Below are 17,887 nucleotides of genomic sequence, written 5' to 3'. Positions count from 1 at the left end.
AGTTCATATATCATATACCGCCTCAACTCAATCCGTCCCTCTCTCCCTCTCTCTCTCTCTTATCATTTGCAGCCTCTTCGTTCTCTCTCTCTTTCTTTGTTCCTGGATCATCACCTCTCGACCAAGGTCTCTCTCTCTCTCTCTCTCTCTCTCTCTCTCTCTCTCTCTCTCTCTCTCTCTCTCTCTCTCTCTCTCTCTCTCTCTCTCTCTCTCTCTCTGTGTTAGCTCATATTTGCTTTTCATCAAATCATTGAACTAAGTAAATTTGTTCTATCTTTTTTCTGCAGAGGCTGTACTGTACAGTTGTTAATCACAGACACGATTAGCATTAACCAGTCTCTCCACTTTTTTGTTTGGCACGAGGCTGGGTCATTGTTTTCTTCTTCCATAGATTTACATAGGGAGATTGGTTATTCAGAGAGAAGAAGATCCAAAGGATCAAGGAGAGACGTAGAGAGATGGCTCCAGTTTCATTGCCTCCCGGTTTCCGGTTCCACCCCACGGATGAAGAGCTCGTGGCTTACTATCTGAAAAGGAAAATAAACGGCCGCAAGATCGAGTTAGAGATCATCCCGGAGGTCGACCTCTACAAGTGCGAACCGTGGGACTTACCAGGTATTTTGATACGAGGCTTTTTAATCGGTAAACGGTTTGAGTAAAAAAAATAACTTGTAGAAGCCAAAGCACAGAAATATATGCATTACTTAGTTTCCTTCAGCTTCGAAAGTTGAATGTGTTCACACGTCTTTGAGGTGCCTTACTTTTTCTACAAGGTTGGATCAAATTGCCAAGTTATGGATTCTATTTTTCCTATTTTTCTTTGCTAATCACTCGGTTATGGACTCATTTCAATAGGAACGATGGAGCTTTTCAAGTCTTACGTGCTTTACTTTGGAGAAAAATGTGATGAAATTAATAGCATTATACTTTTGGGATCTTGTCGACAAATGAATGGTCCTTATGGTTCTACATTGAACATCTTTCTCAGGAGAAAGCAATCTGATGGAATTGTATGAAAAAAAAAATGCTTTTTGAAACCATATCTGTTATGCTTGTTCTTCTTGTCATATAAGTTTGCTAAGGCGTACGATTGTACAGTATTACCCGAGATCAACATGCTTTAATTTAATTAGGTCAGTCAAATATCCAAAGCTTCCCTATGAAATATCTAATGGGCCTTTATTCATCCTCAAGTGTGAAAAGAAAATCCTTGTGTGGCACTAAAGTGCATGGTCCCTCATCTTTAGGGTTTATATGGCGAAAATAAAGATCAAAGTATGTGGGAGACCAAGTCAAAAAGATGGGAGAGGAAAAGCGAGAGTGACTTGTCGGATATAATCTTTTCTTGAATTTTACTTCGAACTGGGTCGATCGTTCTTCTTCTTTTTCATCTCTTTAGCTTTGATCAGATGTAAAGTACTTGGAAACTACTCATGGAATTTTAGATATGTAGTCCCTGCATGATCAACTTTAGAGCGCATGATCAACTTTAGAGCGCATATCATCCCTCGTTTCTAGGTAGTAATTACTGCGTTTAAACATACAAACAGACGTTTCAATACAAATATATTTAGCTATGAAGAAAAAAAAGTACATCTATGGAAAATTTGTGCAAGAAGTCGTAAGGCTTGTAACACGTTGATAAATCTGTCTCTTTGATTGCAAACCCGTTGTAGGGAAATCTTTGCTACCTAGCAAGGATCTTGAATGGTACTTCTTCAGCCCTCGAGACCGCAAGTACCCGAACGGGTCGAGGACCAATCGCGCAACCAAAGCGGGATACTGGAAGGCTACGGGAAAGGATCGGAAAGTGAATTCCCAAAACCGTGCAGTGGGAATGAAGAAGACATTGGTCTATTATCGGGGAAGAGCTCCGCATGGTGCTCGAACCGATTGGGTCATGCATGAATATCGCCTTGATGAGAGGGAATGCGAAAATGCTTCTGGTTTACAGGTAAAAGCCCATTACCACGCATTACATGCGTTATGCATCTTCACCTAATTCTTGCTTTCTTGAAGGGGGAAAATAAGAAAACCCCTTGATGAGATATACCTTATTCATTTCTTTTCCGAAGCTTTATCCTTGCAAATATTTTTACAGGATGCATATGCGCTATGTCGAGTTTTCAAGAAGAGTGCGACATGCATGAAAGTCGGAGAGCGTAGCAGCACAATGAATTTGACAATGAGCCAAAGATCAGACGACTTGTATTTGGAGAGCAGATGCGACGACATGGAGAGCACAGATAATTACTCGGTTTCATTGAATACATGCTCGCCAAGCATCATGAATGAGGCATCAGCATTTGATGAGTATCCACCACATGAAGCCAAGTGGGTTCAGCCTTTGCATGAAGATACATTTCAGTTTCCTACTCCATCTTTCTCAAACCATGGTACCCTATCATATCCTCCATCTCAGGTAATGCTCATTTTCCCATTTAGTTTTTGGTTATCATTGCATAATTTTATTAAATCACGATCAATACGTCCAAAAGCTATAGATTGAGACGGGATTTGACGTTTAGATGCTCTAGTGTTGGCATATCCTCGTTAACTGATCAATCGTCCCACTGTTTGGTTACGAGCTATTCTAGTAAATTCCCACAGTGCATATTTTAGTTTATTAAAGTACCCAAACATTCATATACGAATCAAACTACCAAATTTCTACCAATACAGCAATAAAAGTTCAAATTTTATCAACGGGGAATAGTTTCATCGTGACTATCTAACCAACCAAACAATACCCTAGTTGTAATCTTCCTTGTTCACTAAGCTTTCTTGTAGAAATTTTTATACAACGTGTAGTCTCTTTTGCAGGTTGATATAGCTCTAGAATGTGCTAGGTTGCAGCATCGGCTTTCGCTTCCGCCGTTGGGAATGGAAAGCCTCGTTCAAGATGGATTCGTTCACTCCCAAATTCCGCAGTCGTCTCTGACGCAAGAAAGCAAAACTAAGTGTGATATTTTGCAAGAAATTCTCTCTGTCGCGCAGGCATCTCAGGATCTGATACAACAATCCAACCCTTTATTTTCTTGGGATGCAAATTACACTCCTATCGAAGATTTCAACTTCAGCACTGGGAAAGAGACAGCTTATTGTCACCTAATTAGTGACATTCCTTTTGCAAGATACAACGATAAATCGTGCAGCGATCTGAATGCTCGAAATGTGGAGATTGGCGATTGGATGGAGGACTTCAAAATGGATCAGGGGACGTCAGAGAACTTGAGATGGGTGGGAATGTCAAATAAAGATATGGAGAAGGTAATGTTATTATTATTAGTTCTATAGACCACTCGCATCTTAGAATCAAGACTGGAAAAAGCCTTTTTTCAATAAAAATCAAATAGTAACTTGCTGTAGCCTCTACTGCTAGCTTGCAATAGTCCTGTCTTTTATCATCTCAATTGATACTTAGTACTTTTGTGTTTTTTTTCCAATATGAACTAGACTTTTGGAGAAGAAAACAAAGTAATTCCAGTCGAAAACATTTCAAACTTTCAGAGACGTGGAGAGGAAGAAGCTCAAGGTACAATGGCGTGCCCTCGATCTTTTCCCCTTCGATTTTTGTGCACATGAAATGCTCTTTCTCATCCAATTCTTCCTCTATGAAATCCTTTTGTTGCAGGGGAAATACTGCCCAGTAGCAGCTACAAGGAACTACTTGAAGATGAAGAGAGGGGCGATTTTCCGCTTGACTTCATCAATGAGGACCGGAATGGAGACTTTCTGGACGATGGCCATGTCGACGATTACTCGAACTCTCTGAGCTTCGAGATTGTCGAGGAAGTAAAAGTAAATCATGGGATGTTTGTCGCAACTCGACAGGCAGCGGAGACAATCTTCCACCAAATGGTGCCATCACAAGTGGTCAAGGTTCAAAGTCTCAACCAAGGAATGATACTAAATGACTCGCCCTTCACTAGCTCCTATCCAAAACGGAGGTACGAAGTCATCCTAGAATCTAATGTGAGAAAATTGAAGTCCTTCGCACGGGGAAAGTTTGTCGGCATGAAGAATTCCATCATTCCGAGCATGAAATTCGGAAGCTCGATCGTCTGTATGTTTGCACTGTTCTTAGTACATCTCATTTATCTTGGGGAGGATGTGGAGTATGAAATATTCATAGATGATAGCATCACAGCAACAAAAGATGCAGAGAATATCGAAGAGTGCGATTTCAACATGAAGAGAATACGAAAAACAGCAAGCATCAAATGGAATGACAAGTCAGAAAATTCCACATCGATCACCATTGCCGGAGATGGGAGTAGCAGGCTGCATTGGAAGAAGACTGTGTTCTGCCTCACAATTGCTTTGGTTCTTTCTTGTGTTTGGGCTAACCAAAACATACTCACTCTTGAATACTGAAATGTCTTTTTTACTGTTCTTTTTTCTTGAATTTTATTGGTGTCAAGTCAACTAATTGGGAAGGCTTAAGTTAGCCCTGGGTACTTAGGGGTAAAATGCATTTGTTCTTTCATTTCCAATCAAATACATGTTCACAGATGATACAGCTTGTAACCGAATCATATACTTTTTACATTAGTGAAGTCTCACTTTAATTTTCTTTCAATGATGGTGTTCTTTCAGAGAGTTTCAAGTACTATGGGTTGATCTCACCATGCATCACTATTTTGGTTCGCTTATTTTGAGATCAGCAAGCGACTCTTTAGTCTTCACATTGCATCAAACCCTATTTTTCACGAGAGGACCAAAATATTGACATGAATTCACCAGTTTGTACGTAAAGAGATTAGAAGAAAATCGTTCGTGCTTCGCTTCATGGGCGAAAGCAGTAGAGCAAGCATAGCAGATTTATTCACCGAGTTATTGGGCAAAGTCAAGAGTGGTTTGGTCGTGACAAGCTAGACACGTAGGATACGTGCGCTTAAGATTTAGAGAAAGTCTCAGTATCGAGGATATTAGTCTTTCGTCTTTTGCGTAACTCCGAGAAAGAGATCGTTGGTGATGTGTCGACCAGAGGCAGCAAAATGGGCCATGGACGAATATATTAACTCATTAAGTTTGGTGAAATATGGGTTGCTTAAAATTTAAAATATGGGTTGAAATGGGTCCATTGAGGCCGAGCCTGATTCCTGGATTGATGGGTCCAGGTTCTTCGAGACCAAGCTCGACACCCCGGTGCTTGTACTCGGGTCCATGGACGTTGGGCTCAAAACCTCGGTATTTGTGTTTAAGTTCCAGGTGGCCATGCTTGGGTACTTGGTTCCTGCACCCAAATCATTGGCGTCAGGCCAGGGTCCATCAAGACCGGGCTCGGTTCCTCGATGACCATCTCAGGTACATCGAGATTGGGCCCAGGACTTCGGTGCTCGTGCTTGAGTCCCTAGTGAACAATATCCGCATACCAGGCACCCTCGACCAAGTCACTGGAACCCGTCCTGAGTCCATCGAGGCTAGGCTTGGTTCATTGATGACTAGGTCTTGGTCCAAGGCCGGGCCAAAGAAAGGCACTCGGGTCCACAGAGAACGAGCTCGAGACCTTGATGTATGTGCTCGAGTCCCTAGTGGCCATGCCTGGGTACTTGGCTCCTGCGCCCAAATCACTAGCGTCCACTCAAGGCCCATTGAAATCGGGCTCGGTTTCGGGTAGATCGAGGTTGCGCTAGAGACCTCGATGCTTGTGCTAAGGTCCTCAGTGGCCGTGCCCGTGTACCTAACTCCCTCACCTAAGCACTAGTGTTCGGCCCGAGTCCAATAAGGCCGGGCCTAGTTCCTTACAGCCAGGCTTGGGTCCAAAAAGGTTGGGCCCAGATCCCTTGAGACCGGGCTCAGGACCTCGTGCCTAGGTGCTCGGTAGCTATGCCCGGGTTCCTGCCTCTTGCGCCCAAATCACTAGTGCCTAGCCTAAGTCCATTGTGGCTAGGCTCAGTTCCTCAATAACCTGGCCCATGTCCATAGTGGCCAGGCCTAATTCCCTCGAGGCTGAGTCCGAGACTTGAATGCCTTTACCTAGGTCCACGTAGGCTTGGCCCGAGTTTCTCAAGGCTAAGCCTGAAAACCTTGGTGCTTGTGCCCGAGTCCTTGATGACTATGCCAGGTACCCAGTTCCCATGCCCAAGTCACTAGCACCCGGCCTCGATTCAAAGAGGCAGGCCCAAGTCAGTCGAGGTCGGGCCTAGTTCCTTAACAGTCGTGTCTTTGGATGCCATGCCCGAGTCCCTAGTGGCTATGTCCAAGTACCCGGCTCTGCACTAAAGTGACTAGCGCCCTAGCCAGGTCCATTGTGGCTGGGCCTGCTTCCTTGACTGCAAAGCTCAGCTCCATAGAGGCCGGGCGCAGGGCCTAGGTCCCTTGAGGTCCTCGAAACCCTAGTGCCTGTGCCCGAGTCCACAGGGGCCGAAACTAACCAGTTCCTGGTTCTAAAGCCTCTTTGTTTTTGTCCGTTAGCGTGGTGCTCACCCACATTCTCCACGTTGCTTATGTTCCATGTGAACTCCTAGCCCACAACTCGACTCGAGCACCTAAGCTCTCTCACCTACTTGGCGAGCCGATCCATGGAGTTTCCCATTCTTCAAAAGAAATAATTTAAAGAGAAAAAATTGCTATGAATTGGAGCTGGGGTTGAGTCCAGTTGGGTATGAGTCATTGAGATAGAATTACATAAAATTAAGTCAATTTGGGTCGAAATTTTTTTTACCCTATCGTTTAACAAGCCTAATGTTGACATCGTCAGGGAATTGATGTAACATATGGTATGGTGTATAAAAAGTTTACCTTATTATTCCCTATTCATGTCTACTTACTAACCATATTCATATGAATACATTTATTATTTTTTAAGTGGGCCTCGAGGACTAGAGATATCTTCCCATAAGAGAATTCGTTATATATATATATGCACGCGCGCACGCTCGCGCGTGTGAGCCAAGCGATACTTAAAGCATCAATAATTAGATTAACAAGCAACTGTTGGTGACGAAAAATTCACTAGAAAATGAAGGAATATGTTATAAATCTAAAAATAAAACAAGGGAGTTCTAGATATGCATTCTTGGGGAAACGAATATTATGAATTTCTGAACAACTGCATATGGAGTATTGCGCATTTTCGCAATATATCCAACAATTCTCTTTGTGATATATCTTGTCATGGATAATGATTTACCCATCTACTTTTGCCAAAACAAAGGTGGACATACATAAAAGGGACAATTTCGTAACAAAAGAAAGTGAAATATAAGGAAGTGAACGATGATCTCAGAGAAATCACCCCTAAATCTCTATAAAATAGGAGCATGATCGGTATCATTCTTCCAACCCTGCAAACGGAGGAGAGAAAAGAAAATTTTTCCTCGAAAATTCTACTAGAATAATTTGCTCGCCTTTTCCACACTAAATCGATTGCACAAATGTGATTACATTCTTAATTTATACTTTCATCTTTCGTATTGAGTCATTTTACGTGCTCGAAATATTACATGCACTTATATTATTGTTCAATAAATATTGCAATTGTATTTTTGTTATAGTTTTCTACGCGAAAAACTATCAAAAAAGTCCTAAACCTATTAGAATTGTGCCAATTCAGTCCATCCAGCCAATTTTGGTTGACCGTCCGGCCGACGTTGACGTGAACAATTTTTAATAATATATTTAATTTATTTTCATTTTCCTTTTTTTTCTTTGCTTCCTTTTTTTTGTTCCCCACAGTGACCGGGGAGGCTCCAATGAGGCTTGCTCGGCCTCGCCCACGGCTGGCGAGGCCATGGCCACCTTCGCCCGCGGCCGATGATGCTTTGGCGATGCGAGCAAGGCCGACTTCGCCCGCGGCCGATGAGGCCATGGCAAGGCTACGGGCGAGGCCAGCCTCGCCTAGATTCGAGCAAGGGCGGCGAAGCCCTCGCCTAGTGGTTGGCGAGCCTCGTCTAAGCCTCGCTGGCCACTATGGGGAGAAAAACAGAAAAGAAGGAAGAAAAGGAGAAAGAAAAGAATATATAAATAAATAATTAGAAAAAAAATAAAATATTATAAAACTTTGTTCATGTCAGCATCGGCTAGACGGCCGGGTGGACTGAACTGGCAAAAAAAAATGTTTTAGGACTGAATTGGCACAATTACAATAAATCTATGATTTTTTTGGTAATTTTCTCATTTTCTCGGTATTAGTATGTTTTTCTTGCGAAAATTTACGAGCAATACAACAAATATGATCTTAGACCCATGTAATGCGCGGGCATCTTGCTGTATATACATATAAAAGACACGTACAAGGTAGTCCAACTTTATACTCATTAGCTTTTCTCTTTACACACGCAATAGGTTGATTGATTCTATTTACTCCACAGGTGTAAAATTATCACAAGTCATTGAGCAATCGGTCAGACGCAATCCGACATTACCAATCAATGTCAATCACTATAAAGCCAAAAAGTCTCCACTGTCACGAAAGTGATCGTCCTATATTATTGTGATGGGGAAGAAGCTGCATGTGATTGAACCCGTGAATTAGTATTTCCTTTCGTTCTTATCATGGACGACAACCTGTGAAATTTCAGGTGGATAAATCAATCATGATATTGTAGAATTATTAGCTGGGAAAAGAATTAAGGATATTTCTGGGACAGCTTAAAATAAGTATGTGTTTTTAGTCCCTCTAAATAAAAATTAATTGAATTTTACAGAATCGCGGTATTTATAGAGTGGATACGATGAATATCGGATAAAATTAAGAGTCCAAAAAGGACTAATGCTCAGCTTGGATGGAAATCATTTGGAGGAAATGGAAATAACCAAATAACTTCGAGAGTGAAGAAATGGTGACAATGAGTTAGAATGTTGTTTGGATGTCGAGGGAAAAAGATGGAAACGCATGCAAAATATCTTCATCATTCCATCCAAACGCACAATCATTTTTAAAATCATTTCTCTTCCCCTTTAAGCACTCCATCTAAATTAAGCGTGAAAGCGAAACCATATACTTTAACGCTAAGTCACCCCACTTATACACTAGAATGGGTGATTAAGTTGAAAAGCCTTGTGGAAAACCATATGTAAGCTCTTTTTGTCACTTCTCATACATTAAAGACTAATTCCGAGCCCAATAAAGGAAAGAGATCGAAACTGCAATCCGGAGGTCGCGGACTAACCAGACCAGATCGGGGGGTCGGGCCAAGAATCAAAGACTTAAGGTGCTGAGTTTCTAGCCACAACAAAAAGGGGGACTGTGTTATAAGTTCTCTAAGATTACAAAAACAACAGTCAAAACAAAGTCGGTGTCAGTCATTTTCAGAAATGCAATGGTCTCACTTGGATTTAGACAATGTTAAGAGGTGGAGTTGGAGGTGCACAGCACATGGGATGAAAAAGGGCAGAGGTAAAGGCAAAGGCGGGAAGGGATAAGGGAAGTGAGAACCAAAGAGGAAGCAGATGAAGAGAAGAGACAAGTACCGTTCACGGGTCACCAACTGTTTCACCATTAATAAACAGCCACACCCACATGCCAAGTGCCAACAAGTTCATTTCCAAATCACTCACAGCCCAAGTCGTACCCCACATTACATAAGCGTCCATCCTTTTCCTAAAGCTGCATAACTTTTCACTGTAATTCTTGAACTGTGTCTAATGTCAGTATCGATCAGTGTCCCGATTAAACATGGTCGAACTGCCAGGTTTCAATTTAAACACCTAAGCCTAGGCAAAAAATTTCAGCTTGAGATTTGAATTCAGAGCCATGTATAGATGAGTGGATAGTATAAGTTCTTCTGCTAAAGTGCCTAATCAGATAGAAGCTGCATCATTCATACCTACCTGAAAAAGCGTCTCGTTCTTTTCTTTGTTCCTCTTCAACATCTACCATGATTACGTCATCCTCTTCTTCGGTTTCCTGGGTACGAAGGTTTTTGGTCGCAGCCTGGTTCCTCGGTTGTGGATGTCTTCAAGGCCTGAATGCAGCATCCACAGTGAAGGTGAGCAACATCTCCAAGGTGGAGGACGCAACGAACTTCCACATTTACTATGGACAGACCTTCAAAGTCATCAAGAATGCCATTGACAGCGAGAGCTACCTCCTCATTCAGGTCTCTGTTTTGCCGGACATCCTTGCTGAGAGAGAGCTTTTCTTTTTCTTTTTCTTTTTCTGAAAACTCCTTTTTTTAACTATTTTTGGATGAATAAACAGAGAAAGCAAGGATACTCACTCAAATTCATAATCTGTTGGTCTCAGTAGGACATAATCACCATAAACACAAGCTTTTGCTTAACTAGTCACAACATTAGTTTAAAAAGCTTTAGAGCAAAATTTCAGTGTGTGCTTGGCTCTTATATTGCAGTTTTAGTTGCTAGAAAGGTTTTAGGGAGGGTCCAAGTTTATTGGATTTTTTCTCTTGTTTAACTTGTGACAGATGCCCTGTTTTAGGAATATCCCAGTTCTTAATATCGACCTAAATATCATACACAATGAGATTAAGCTGGCTTATCAGCATTTGATCTGGTTCACTAACTGCGAAAAACAGAGATACTACAAAAAAATTTCCTCCAGATAGGTAATTACTTTTCTTAAGAAATTAGTTTGACACTCCTCTACACAATATATGACAGAGTAACTCAAAGATGGCATCGAGAACAAAATATTGCACTTCCAGGATCAAATCATTCATCATTCCCCTATCGAACTATTCAGTGGATGCCGAACTTTTTCCAGGTATCTCTCTTGTCCATCGTATATTTAAATTGCAGTGGCCTTTATGTTGATCTTCACACTTGTCGAAACTATATACATCAGCAACAATCACATAACAAGATGGGACAAAACGAAAGAAAGATACTAGAAGTCCAGCGCTGCATCATCATAGTAATGTCATCTAGATTTAGTATGTCAAATAGTCTTCTCTAACCATCTCTTTCTTTTCATGTTCCTTCTTTTCTTGCAGTTTCCTTTTTTGAGGTAAGTGTATATCGGTTCTCTGGAATCAGAGTCAAACCAAGTTGATGTCTTCACGATCTAAAATGAGTATATGCATATTATCATAACCATTTTAGATGGCCTTCTTGATGTACAGCTTTTAGGCTTACTTGGGAGCTTAAAGGGCATTACAACAGACTCCGTTGCCTCTGAATGCGTACTAAAGTTATGCGAAGGAGGAGAACTCGAGATGATTAACAAGAGCAATCCTCAGCAATTTCAGCAATTCTCGGCACATTTTATTAGCAACACTGATCAAGCACAAGCTTGTAACTTCGCATCATTTGTTCCTTCCAGCGAAATCCTTCCTTTGCAGGTGAGAGAGTTTACCAGTGATGATTCATGTTTATACTTCCTTTTTCCATTAATTAGTACAATCCAATTCCTACATTTTCTCTTTGGATGGAATTAACAGAGAGCAGAATGGATAAAGTACCTTGGAGTTTATGCTAACCTGGAATATAAAGCCAATCAAGTGTACAATGCTGTAAGTACTCACATTCCATCTGTACAATTCTGCTGAATTAAAGAGAGAATTTTGTATGAAGTGTCATCTGATTTCCGCATATCTTTCTAGGTTAAAGAAAATTATTTGTGCCTGGCCAGGGTTGCTGCAAGCAAAGCTTCATCAGTCAAACCAACAGTTGCCTGGATGGAGTACAATGATGTTTGTATACTCTCATCAAGGCTTTTTACTGCTCTTAAACTTTCCAGATCACACAAATAAAATGGAGTTCCAATTCTGAATTATCATCATCTAGAATTTAATCCTGCATTATCAAAAAACAAGCTGCACAAATCAGTCCAAACTAAATACGGTTCAGATCGAACACTCCTTCAACGATTTCTACGCAATTATCACTGTCATGCAAAACTTGACAAGTCGCTGACAAGAAATTGCTCTTGTTTTTTTTTTTGCAGAAAATATGGTCCTTTACCGAGGAAACACTCAAAATGAAGGTAAGTCATGATAGCAATTGGTTTCCTAAAACAAGAACTGTGCCTTTCAAAAGGAAGCCTTGAATCTTGTAAAGTTAAAAGACATGCACAAATGCTAGTCTAGCCATTACGAGTATGGTTGCGAAGGCCAGCAAAATTTTCAAGTACAAAATAGGCAGATGCACTTGAAGGAGCTCTATTTTTACTAGCTACGGATTAGAGAGGTGTTGAATTTTGAAAATGCTTCCTCTGCTTTTTCTTCACTGTACTTTATGAATTATGTTTCGAAACAGTATGTGGAGGATGCTGGAGGAGAGAATGTTGATGAATCGATCAGCAAGATCACTTACAACACCTCCAATCCTGATGATTTGGAGCAGCTGCATGCCATCTTATGTGTAAGTCCATGCCTAGAGATTACTTTAGATCCCTCACCTTTGTGCTTCAGGCTTTATCTGAGATTATAATTCCATGAAATACCAGAAACTCGGTTTGTGCTTGAAGTGTAATTGTGTCGCTGATTATTTTCTAACTTGGTCAATTCCATTGCTGGTGTAATCAGACTGTCGATGTGGTCATCGACGGAACATACACTTCCAATCCCATGGGCTACGAAATGTCAACTTTTGTTGAGAATGTAGCAGTTGAAGATACCTCTTGTTTTGCATTTCTTGCAAATCAAAACCTGTGGAGATATGATAAAAGATTGCAAAACGCCAGCAACACTCTTGGTAAGTACTAAGTAGCCAATTTTTATCTACATAGGGTTGCAATGAACTCCTACTGAGAAAGAACGTGACTACTAACAGTATAGTCTAAGCTTGCTCGACTTTTGACATTTTAGCAAGAACTGACTATATGCAATAAGTCACTGGGTACTCGAAGACTCCTGGACAACCGACTGTTAACAAAAAAAAAGGAGTACAAGAATCATACCAAAGTGTTTAATTTAATAAACATATTTATTTGAGTGATACATATTACTTGATTTCTGGGAAGGTGCTAATACAATTTTCTTTGCTTTTGGGATGTGTATAATTGAAGATTGGTTTGACGGAGCAGTCTCCCAACCTCAGTTGGTTCTTGCAGATCTCATGGAAGCTTTATTCCCAACAGGAAACTATACTACTACTTACTTTAGGAATCTAGCCAGGGTAAATTGTTCAACTTTCCTTGTCGAATTATTTTATACTGTCCCCCGCAAGTCCAGAACACAGTTTTCACGAGTTAGTAGGACGATGTCATATGTAGCATGTGCCAGACATTCTAATATCGCTTGTCGAAATTGTGTCTTTCACTGAGTTGGACAAGATGAATTGTTTCTTTCCCCCTTCTCAAGCAGATGAAACCGGGGATCATTTTGACCATTAGCACTAACTTATGAGTTTCAAATGCAGGAAGAAAGAGTGGTAAACATAACCCCCGACATGTGCGATAGGGATACCTCTAGAGCTATGGAAACAACTATCATACCTTGCTCATGATTCCCCGAGGGATCAAATTCATTACATTTTAGATTTTCCTACAACAAAAGTTCACTGTTGTCATCGGTTTTTCCTGTACTCGTGTAATTTGATCGTGTTTGATTAGTTTTCAAGAGATCAGAGGTGGTGTTTCAGAATGAGGGCATTGTCATCTTTGCTTGTAATTGCTTCTAATCAATGTTCAATAGCCTCGACATTTCTGCACATGATGTTGGTACTTCCACAAAAAATCGCATCGTCAATGAACAATCCAGAATAAACAGTATGAACACGCATTAAATTGATTAGCAGCAAAAGCAAGTGGAAAGAGCGTAAAACCGATCAAATTGTCTAAACCAAATTCAGCAAAGAGATGCTATCTTGGTAACTAAAATCATGGGACAATCGCTATCTTCAGCTCATCCCTACACCAAGGAGAAGCTGTATTGGTAATTTAAGCATGGAATAACTGCAGACAAGCAACTCCTAAATTATAGGGATGATGACACAAATGGTCCCTGAACTTTAGTCCAATATACAACGTAGTTACTCTCGAACTTTTAATTTGTTCAATTTTGGCCCCAAGACTTTTGGTAGATGTTAAGTGTAGTCTCTTGAACTATATGAACATGTTCGAGATCAGGGAAACATCAAACATTTTCATAGAAAGTCAAAGAACTAAATCAAGATGTATTGCAACAAATTTCCATAGACCAACGTAAACAAATTAAAAGTTCGGAAACCATATTACACATTGGACTAAAGATCAGAGACCATATTGAACAAATCAAAAATTCAGGGACCACATTGCACATTGTGCTAAAGTTCATAGACTATTCGTTTCATTTTCCCAAAATTATTTTACGTTTGTTTGCTGGCCAAAATAATCTTAAACTTGCCGAATTAAACAAATGGACATGAATCTGTTTTGACGTTGGGCTGGGCTTACCAAGAGCATTGGGCGGGGTTGGGCCCATTCCCCCCGGGAGAAGCACCAGCACATCCGCCGTACACGTGTCCAAATCACATCCGCCGATGCTCTGGTCATAAATCTTCCCAAACTCGCGCCGTCGTTCGTTTTGCTACTTCTAGGGTTTGTTCTTGCGCCTCGTCCGCCTCTGTTCTATATAAAACGAGGGTTCTTGGCAAACTCAATCGCAATTGTAGTCTGCGACCGTGGAAGATCGAGCTTCTCCTGCGGCGGTTGAAGTGAGAATCGATTGCTTCTTCTTCCCCGTGTCCTTCCTCTCCGTTCTTCTTCTTCTTCCCCCCCTTTTTTGCTTGTGTTTTTGCTGCTTCTGGGTCGTGAAAAAGGCGTCAAAATACTGATTACCTGCGCTGTGTGACTCACCGTGAGCGCTGTGTATGAGCTGACGCTAGATTCGTCCATGTCTGCCTCCGCTTCTGCCTCGCAGTGCCCTGTTCTTCTGGCTCTCCGATCGGGCAGATTGGAGACATTCGGTTAAAAAAAGGAAAAAGATTTTTCTTTTTCTCGAAAGCGATGCAGTTCGAGTGTTTGCTGAAATGTGTTTTTTGTGTGTGGGGAAGAGAGGAGGTTTGGAGATGATGACTATTTCCCCAGATGATCGACGCTGATTATACTGTGCGCTTTTTTTTAGCGTTCCTCTTCGCTGAGGAACCAAGCCAGTATTGCTGATCCAATTCACTCCTCTTCCCGAACACAAAAACAAAAACAAAATTTTGGTTTTTTCTCGCGGCCACCGAAGTTTCCCTTTGGGTCTCGCTCGATCGATTCGCTCGAGTCGACGACGAGGAATTGGGTTGGTTTTTCAGCCGATTTGAATTCAGGGCAGAACCTGAACATTGGATTAGGGTTTAAGTAAGTGGAGGGGATTCTTGAGATGAAGGTGGAGGTGATGATTATTTCCCCAGATGATCGACGCTGATTAAACTGTGCGAACTCTATTTTCTCTCTTCTGAGAAATCCAAGCCAGGTGTCTGATCCATCTTTGTCTCGGCCCCCTCCATCATAAACCCTAAAAAGTACTAAATTTTTTTGAGGATGTATCTGAACTTGAAGTGCATTTAAATGGAAGAAAGAAATAAGAACAAAATAGCCAACCGTTTTATGCTGGTGTATGAATTTCTTAGTGTTGGGAATGAAATTGAATCCGGGATCCTCCGGATCCTTTGGAACATGCAATTTGCAATCAGAAACATCTAATATATCAAATTACCATAACTGTAAATAACTTAGGATTGATGTGCTCGTAAGGGTACACTTTTCCAAAAGATATGCGAGAAAAGGAACTTGCAATTCAAGTTCTATCTGTGTTGTGAAAAAATAAAATTTTGAGAATGACCCGTTGCATCAGTTGAAATAAATAATTGAGGAAAATGATTTCATTACAAGCTATTATTTAAAAAATATATATATTTTTTAAATTATTCGTTTTTTCATAAAACGAATGTAAATTATTAATTAGCCAGAATTCAAACAGATTGTGTCCTTTGGTAGCTGAACTCACCCCAAAGTATGATTCATCTAATGATTTGTGAGATCAACAAAAGTCAGTAACAAAGCTATCGAAATCTGAACTGACGATTTCGATTGTTGTGGGAGATACGAGGAACCCAGTCTATCACAAACCTCGAATTACACAATATGGAATGCGAAACCAAATGATAGAAACATTTTGAGCTTTTGCCCAATCACCCTTTACACATGGTTAATCAAGGCCTGTATACCACAGAAAACCATAACTATATATCATCACATACATATCCAGCATTGATCTTTGAGCAACTGAATCCGAGGGACCATTGCAGAGTGTGCTGGGTTACAGTTCAAGTAACTAACCTTTTCGAACTCGATGTTCTGAAGAGTCAGCCGAAAAATTCATAGCCTGAGATTGGACATGCTACTAACACAAAATGTAAATTGCCAGAGATGACTTCATCAAATCCTGCCATTCACTATACTAATGCAAGATATTACTCGTGCAAAAGGACAAACATAAGTTCTGTTATTGCTCCCTAGAAGTATCTTGTATCCTAGCTTGTCTGGGAAAAATAAAGAGAGGATAAAACGAAATCTTGTGTCCAATGATTCAAACATCAGTCAGCACATTCCATTTCGAGGGGACGCGGAGACTGAATACAGTCAATTACATCGGAACAATAAGTTATGCAATCCACAAGGGTTCTCTTATACCTCAGCCTCCACTGAACTGCTAGTTTCCACCTCTCCAATGCCCTTTCGATCTTCCAAGACATAGATTCTGCAACATTAGCTATGCTTTGAAGGCCAAGGCTTTCTAAAAAGGCACAGCCTTCAGCTCCAAGTTTCAAAAACACGTCAAAAAGCTCCACAGGGGTTTCGATACCATCCACCTGGTTCAGGCTACATAGGAGACGTTGGTCATCTTCAATTGTAGTGGGCAGGTTTTGAAGAACATTATTGCAACACTTCAACATTAGGTGCATAACACGCATCTCATTTTCTGGAGAGAGTTGAGACCCTGAATATGCCAGATGTCCCACAGATCTCCGCTGGTTTGAAGGGATGGCCCATAGTCGCAACGTGGACAACAGTGCATAAGAAGGCTCACCACCTTGATTAATGTACAGAGATTCTGTAGGCCATGAGCTGCAAGAAGACACCCCAGGTTCGATGGGAATGTATACCTTGTCGTTTGGATTGTTGTCGAGAAGAAAACCATAATGCTCCAGCAGCTCCAAATTAGTGTATGTACCATAGCTCAAGAGAATCTGCATATGACAGGACACCGTTAGAGAGTATATTGCCCTCATCCTCAGAAGAGCAAAGTATGATATGGCCAAGCATACTGATTATTCGACCAAACAGAATGGTCTGGCTGAAAAGGGGCACCGAGACTATGTTTGACCTATTAACATGATAAAAGAAGGCCAGACTGGATGGTTTTTTTTTGTTTTGTTTCGACTTTATCTTGACTAGGGCCAGCTCTCAGCCATTATACCTCAAACTGAACATTTTCATTTTTAGGTCCATACAATATTTAAAGGAAGTTACAACAGCAGTTATTTTGACATTATCAAACCTAATGGAGAGAATTGAACAAAAAACATAGGGAGACAAGATACTCTGCAAGCGTGGGCTTCAAATCCAACTGCTAGGTTGGAGAATAAAACAACAAATGGCAACTATCAAGAAAGTAAGATAACTACATCTAACCGCTACTTAAAAAAGATTTGTCACTATAAACACCACAGATGTGCATACATATTCAAGGGGTAATTTGGGCTTGAGCTTTCTTCACTGACTTACGTTACCGGCAGAGTGAAACTCTGAAGCTTAAGTAATTTCTACAATATCTAATACAGTATGTAAGATGCACTAAGTAGTCAAATGCCCACATCCACATGCCAAGTGCAAAAATTCTAGCAAAACTGTGAATTGGTAATGAAAGTGTACAACTTCCGGAGGGAGACAACACAAAATGATCCAAGGATTGTCCCACAGCGACACATGGAGGAATATCCAAAATTAGTCCTACAAGAAAAATGAGGCTTGAGGGCCTTTATCTTGTGCTCCAAAAGTGGATGCTAC

General features: G+C 40.8%; 3 protein-coding genes and 2 non-coding genes across 8 annotated transcripts; 4 read left to right on the top strand and 1 right to left on the bottom strand.

Moving 5' to 3' along the window:
* Positions 1-4,582, top strand: LOC130136698 (NAC domain-containing protein 54-like). Of its 2 annotated transcripts, none has more exons than XM_056306819.1 (7): positions 1-126; positions 288-615; positions 1,677-1,954; positions 2,102-2,422; positions 2,824-3,270; positions 3,457-3,535; positions 3,635-4,582. In XM_056306819.1, the coding sequence occupies exons 2-7, from the start codon at positions 459-461 to the stop codon at positions 4,375-4,377; spliced, it is 2,025 nt and encodes a 674-aa protein (XP_056162794.1). In that variant the 5' UTR covers positions 1-126; positions 288-458; the 3' UTR covers positions 4,378-4,582. The 2 variants fall into 2 exon arrangements, with proteins under 2 accessions (XP_056162794.1, XP_056162793.1); XM_056306818.1 differs by having other exon boundaries at positions 2,812-3,270.
* Positions 4,583-9,495: 4,913 nt separating this feature from the next.
* LOC115692040 (uncharacterized) lies at positions 9,496-13,560 on the top strand. Of its 3 annotated transcripts, XM_030618787.2 has the most exons (11): positions 9,496-10,049; positions 10,570-10,672; positions 10,902-10,915; positions 11,031-11,249; positions 11,349-11,420; positions 11,511-11,600; positions 11,855-11,893; positions 12,166-12,270; positions 12,435-12,603; positions 12,917-13,026; positions 13,270-13,560. In XM_030618787.2, exons 1-11 carry the CDS (start codon positions 9,828-9,830, stop codon positions 13,354-13,356), a joined length of 1,230 nt encoding a protein of 409 aa, XP_030474647.2. In that variant the 5' UTR covers positions 9,496-9,827; the 3' UTR covers positions 13,357-13,560. The 3 variants fall into 3 exon arrangements, with proteins under 3 accessions (XP_030474647.2, XP_056162888.1, XP_056162889.1); XM_056306913.1 differs by lacking the exon at positions 10,902-10,915 and having other exon boundaries at positions 11,011-11,249; XM_056306914.1 differs by lacking the exon at positions 10,902-10,915 and having other exon boundaries at positions 9,848-10,049.
* A 1,332-nt stretch (positions 13,561-14,892) lies between these two features.
* LOC115692079 (small nucleolar RNA Z103) lies at positions 14,893-14,997 on the top strand. Its single transcript, XR_004007070.1, has one exon. It is a non-coding gene; the product is annotated as a small nucleolar RNA Z103 (small nucleolar RNA).
* A 206-nt stretch (positions 14,998-15,203) lies between these two features.
* LOC115692078 (small nucleolar RNA Z103) lies at positions 15,204-15,303 on the top strand. The gene has a single exon (XR_004007069.1). It is a non-coding gene; the product is annotated as a small nucleolar RNA Z103 (small nucleolar RNA).
* Positions 15,304-16,413: 1,110 nt separating this feature from the next.
* On the bottom strand, positions 16,414-17,067 carry LOC130134521 (protein SET DOMAIN GROUP 40-like; the record flags this gene model as incomplete). The annotated part of the gene is made up of 1 exon (XM_056306921.1): positions 16,414-17,067. A coding segment is annotated over one exon (654 nt), but the record flags the coding sequence as incomplete, so codon positions are not given.
* Positions 17,068-17,887: the final 820 nt, after the last annotated feature.

The sequence above is a fragment of the Syzygium oleosum genome, unplaced genomic scaffold, assembly GCF_021117445.2.
Source record: "Syzygium oleosum isolate NSW1041296 unplaced genomic scaffold, Sole_v2.1 Sole_v2.48, whole genome shotgun sequence".
NCBI classification, from domain to species: domain Eukaryota; kingdom Viridiplantae; phylum Streptophyta; class Magnoliopsida; order Myrtales; family Myrtaceae; genus Syzygium; species Syzygium oleosum.
The sequence above is the reverse complement of the archived record's forward strand: the minus strand, read 5'-3'. Positions and strand labels throughout refer to the sequence as shown.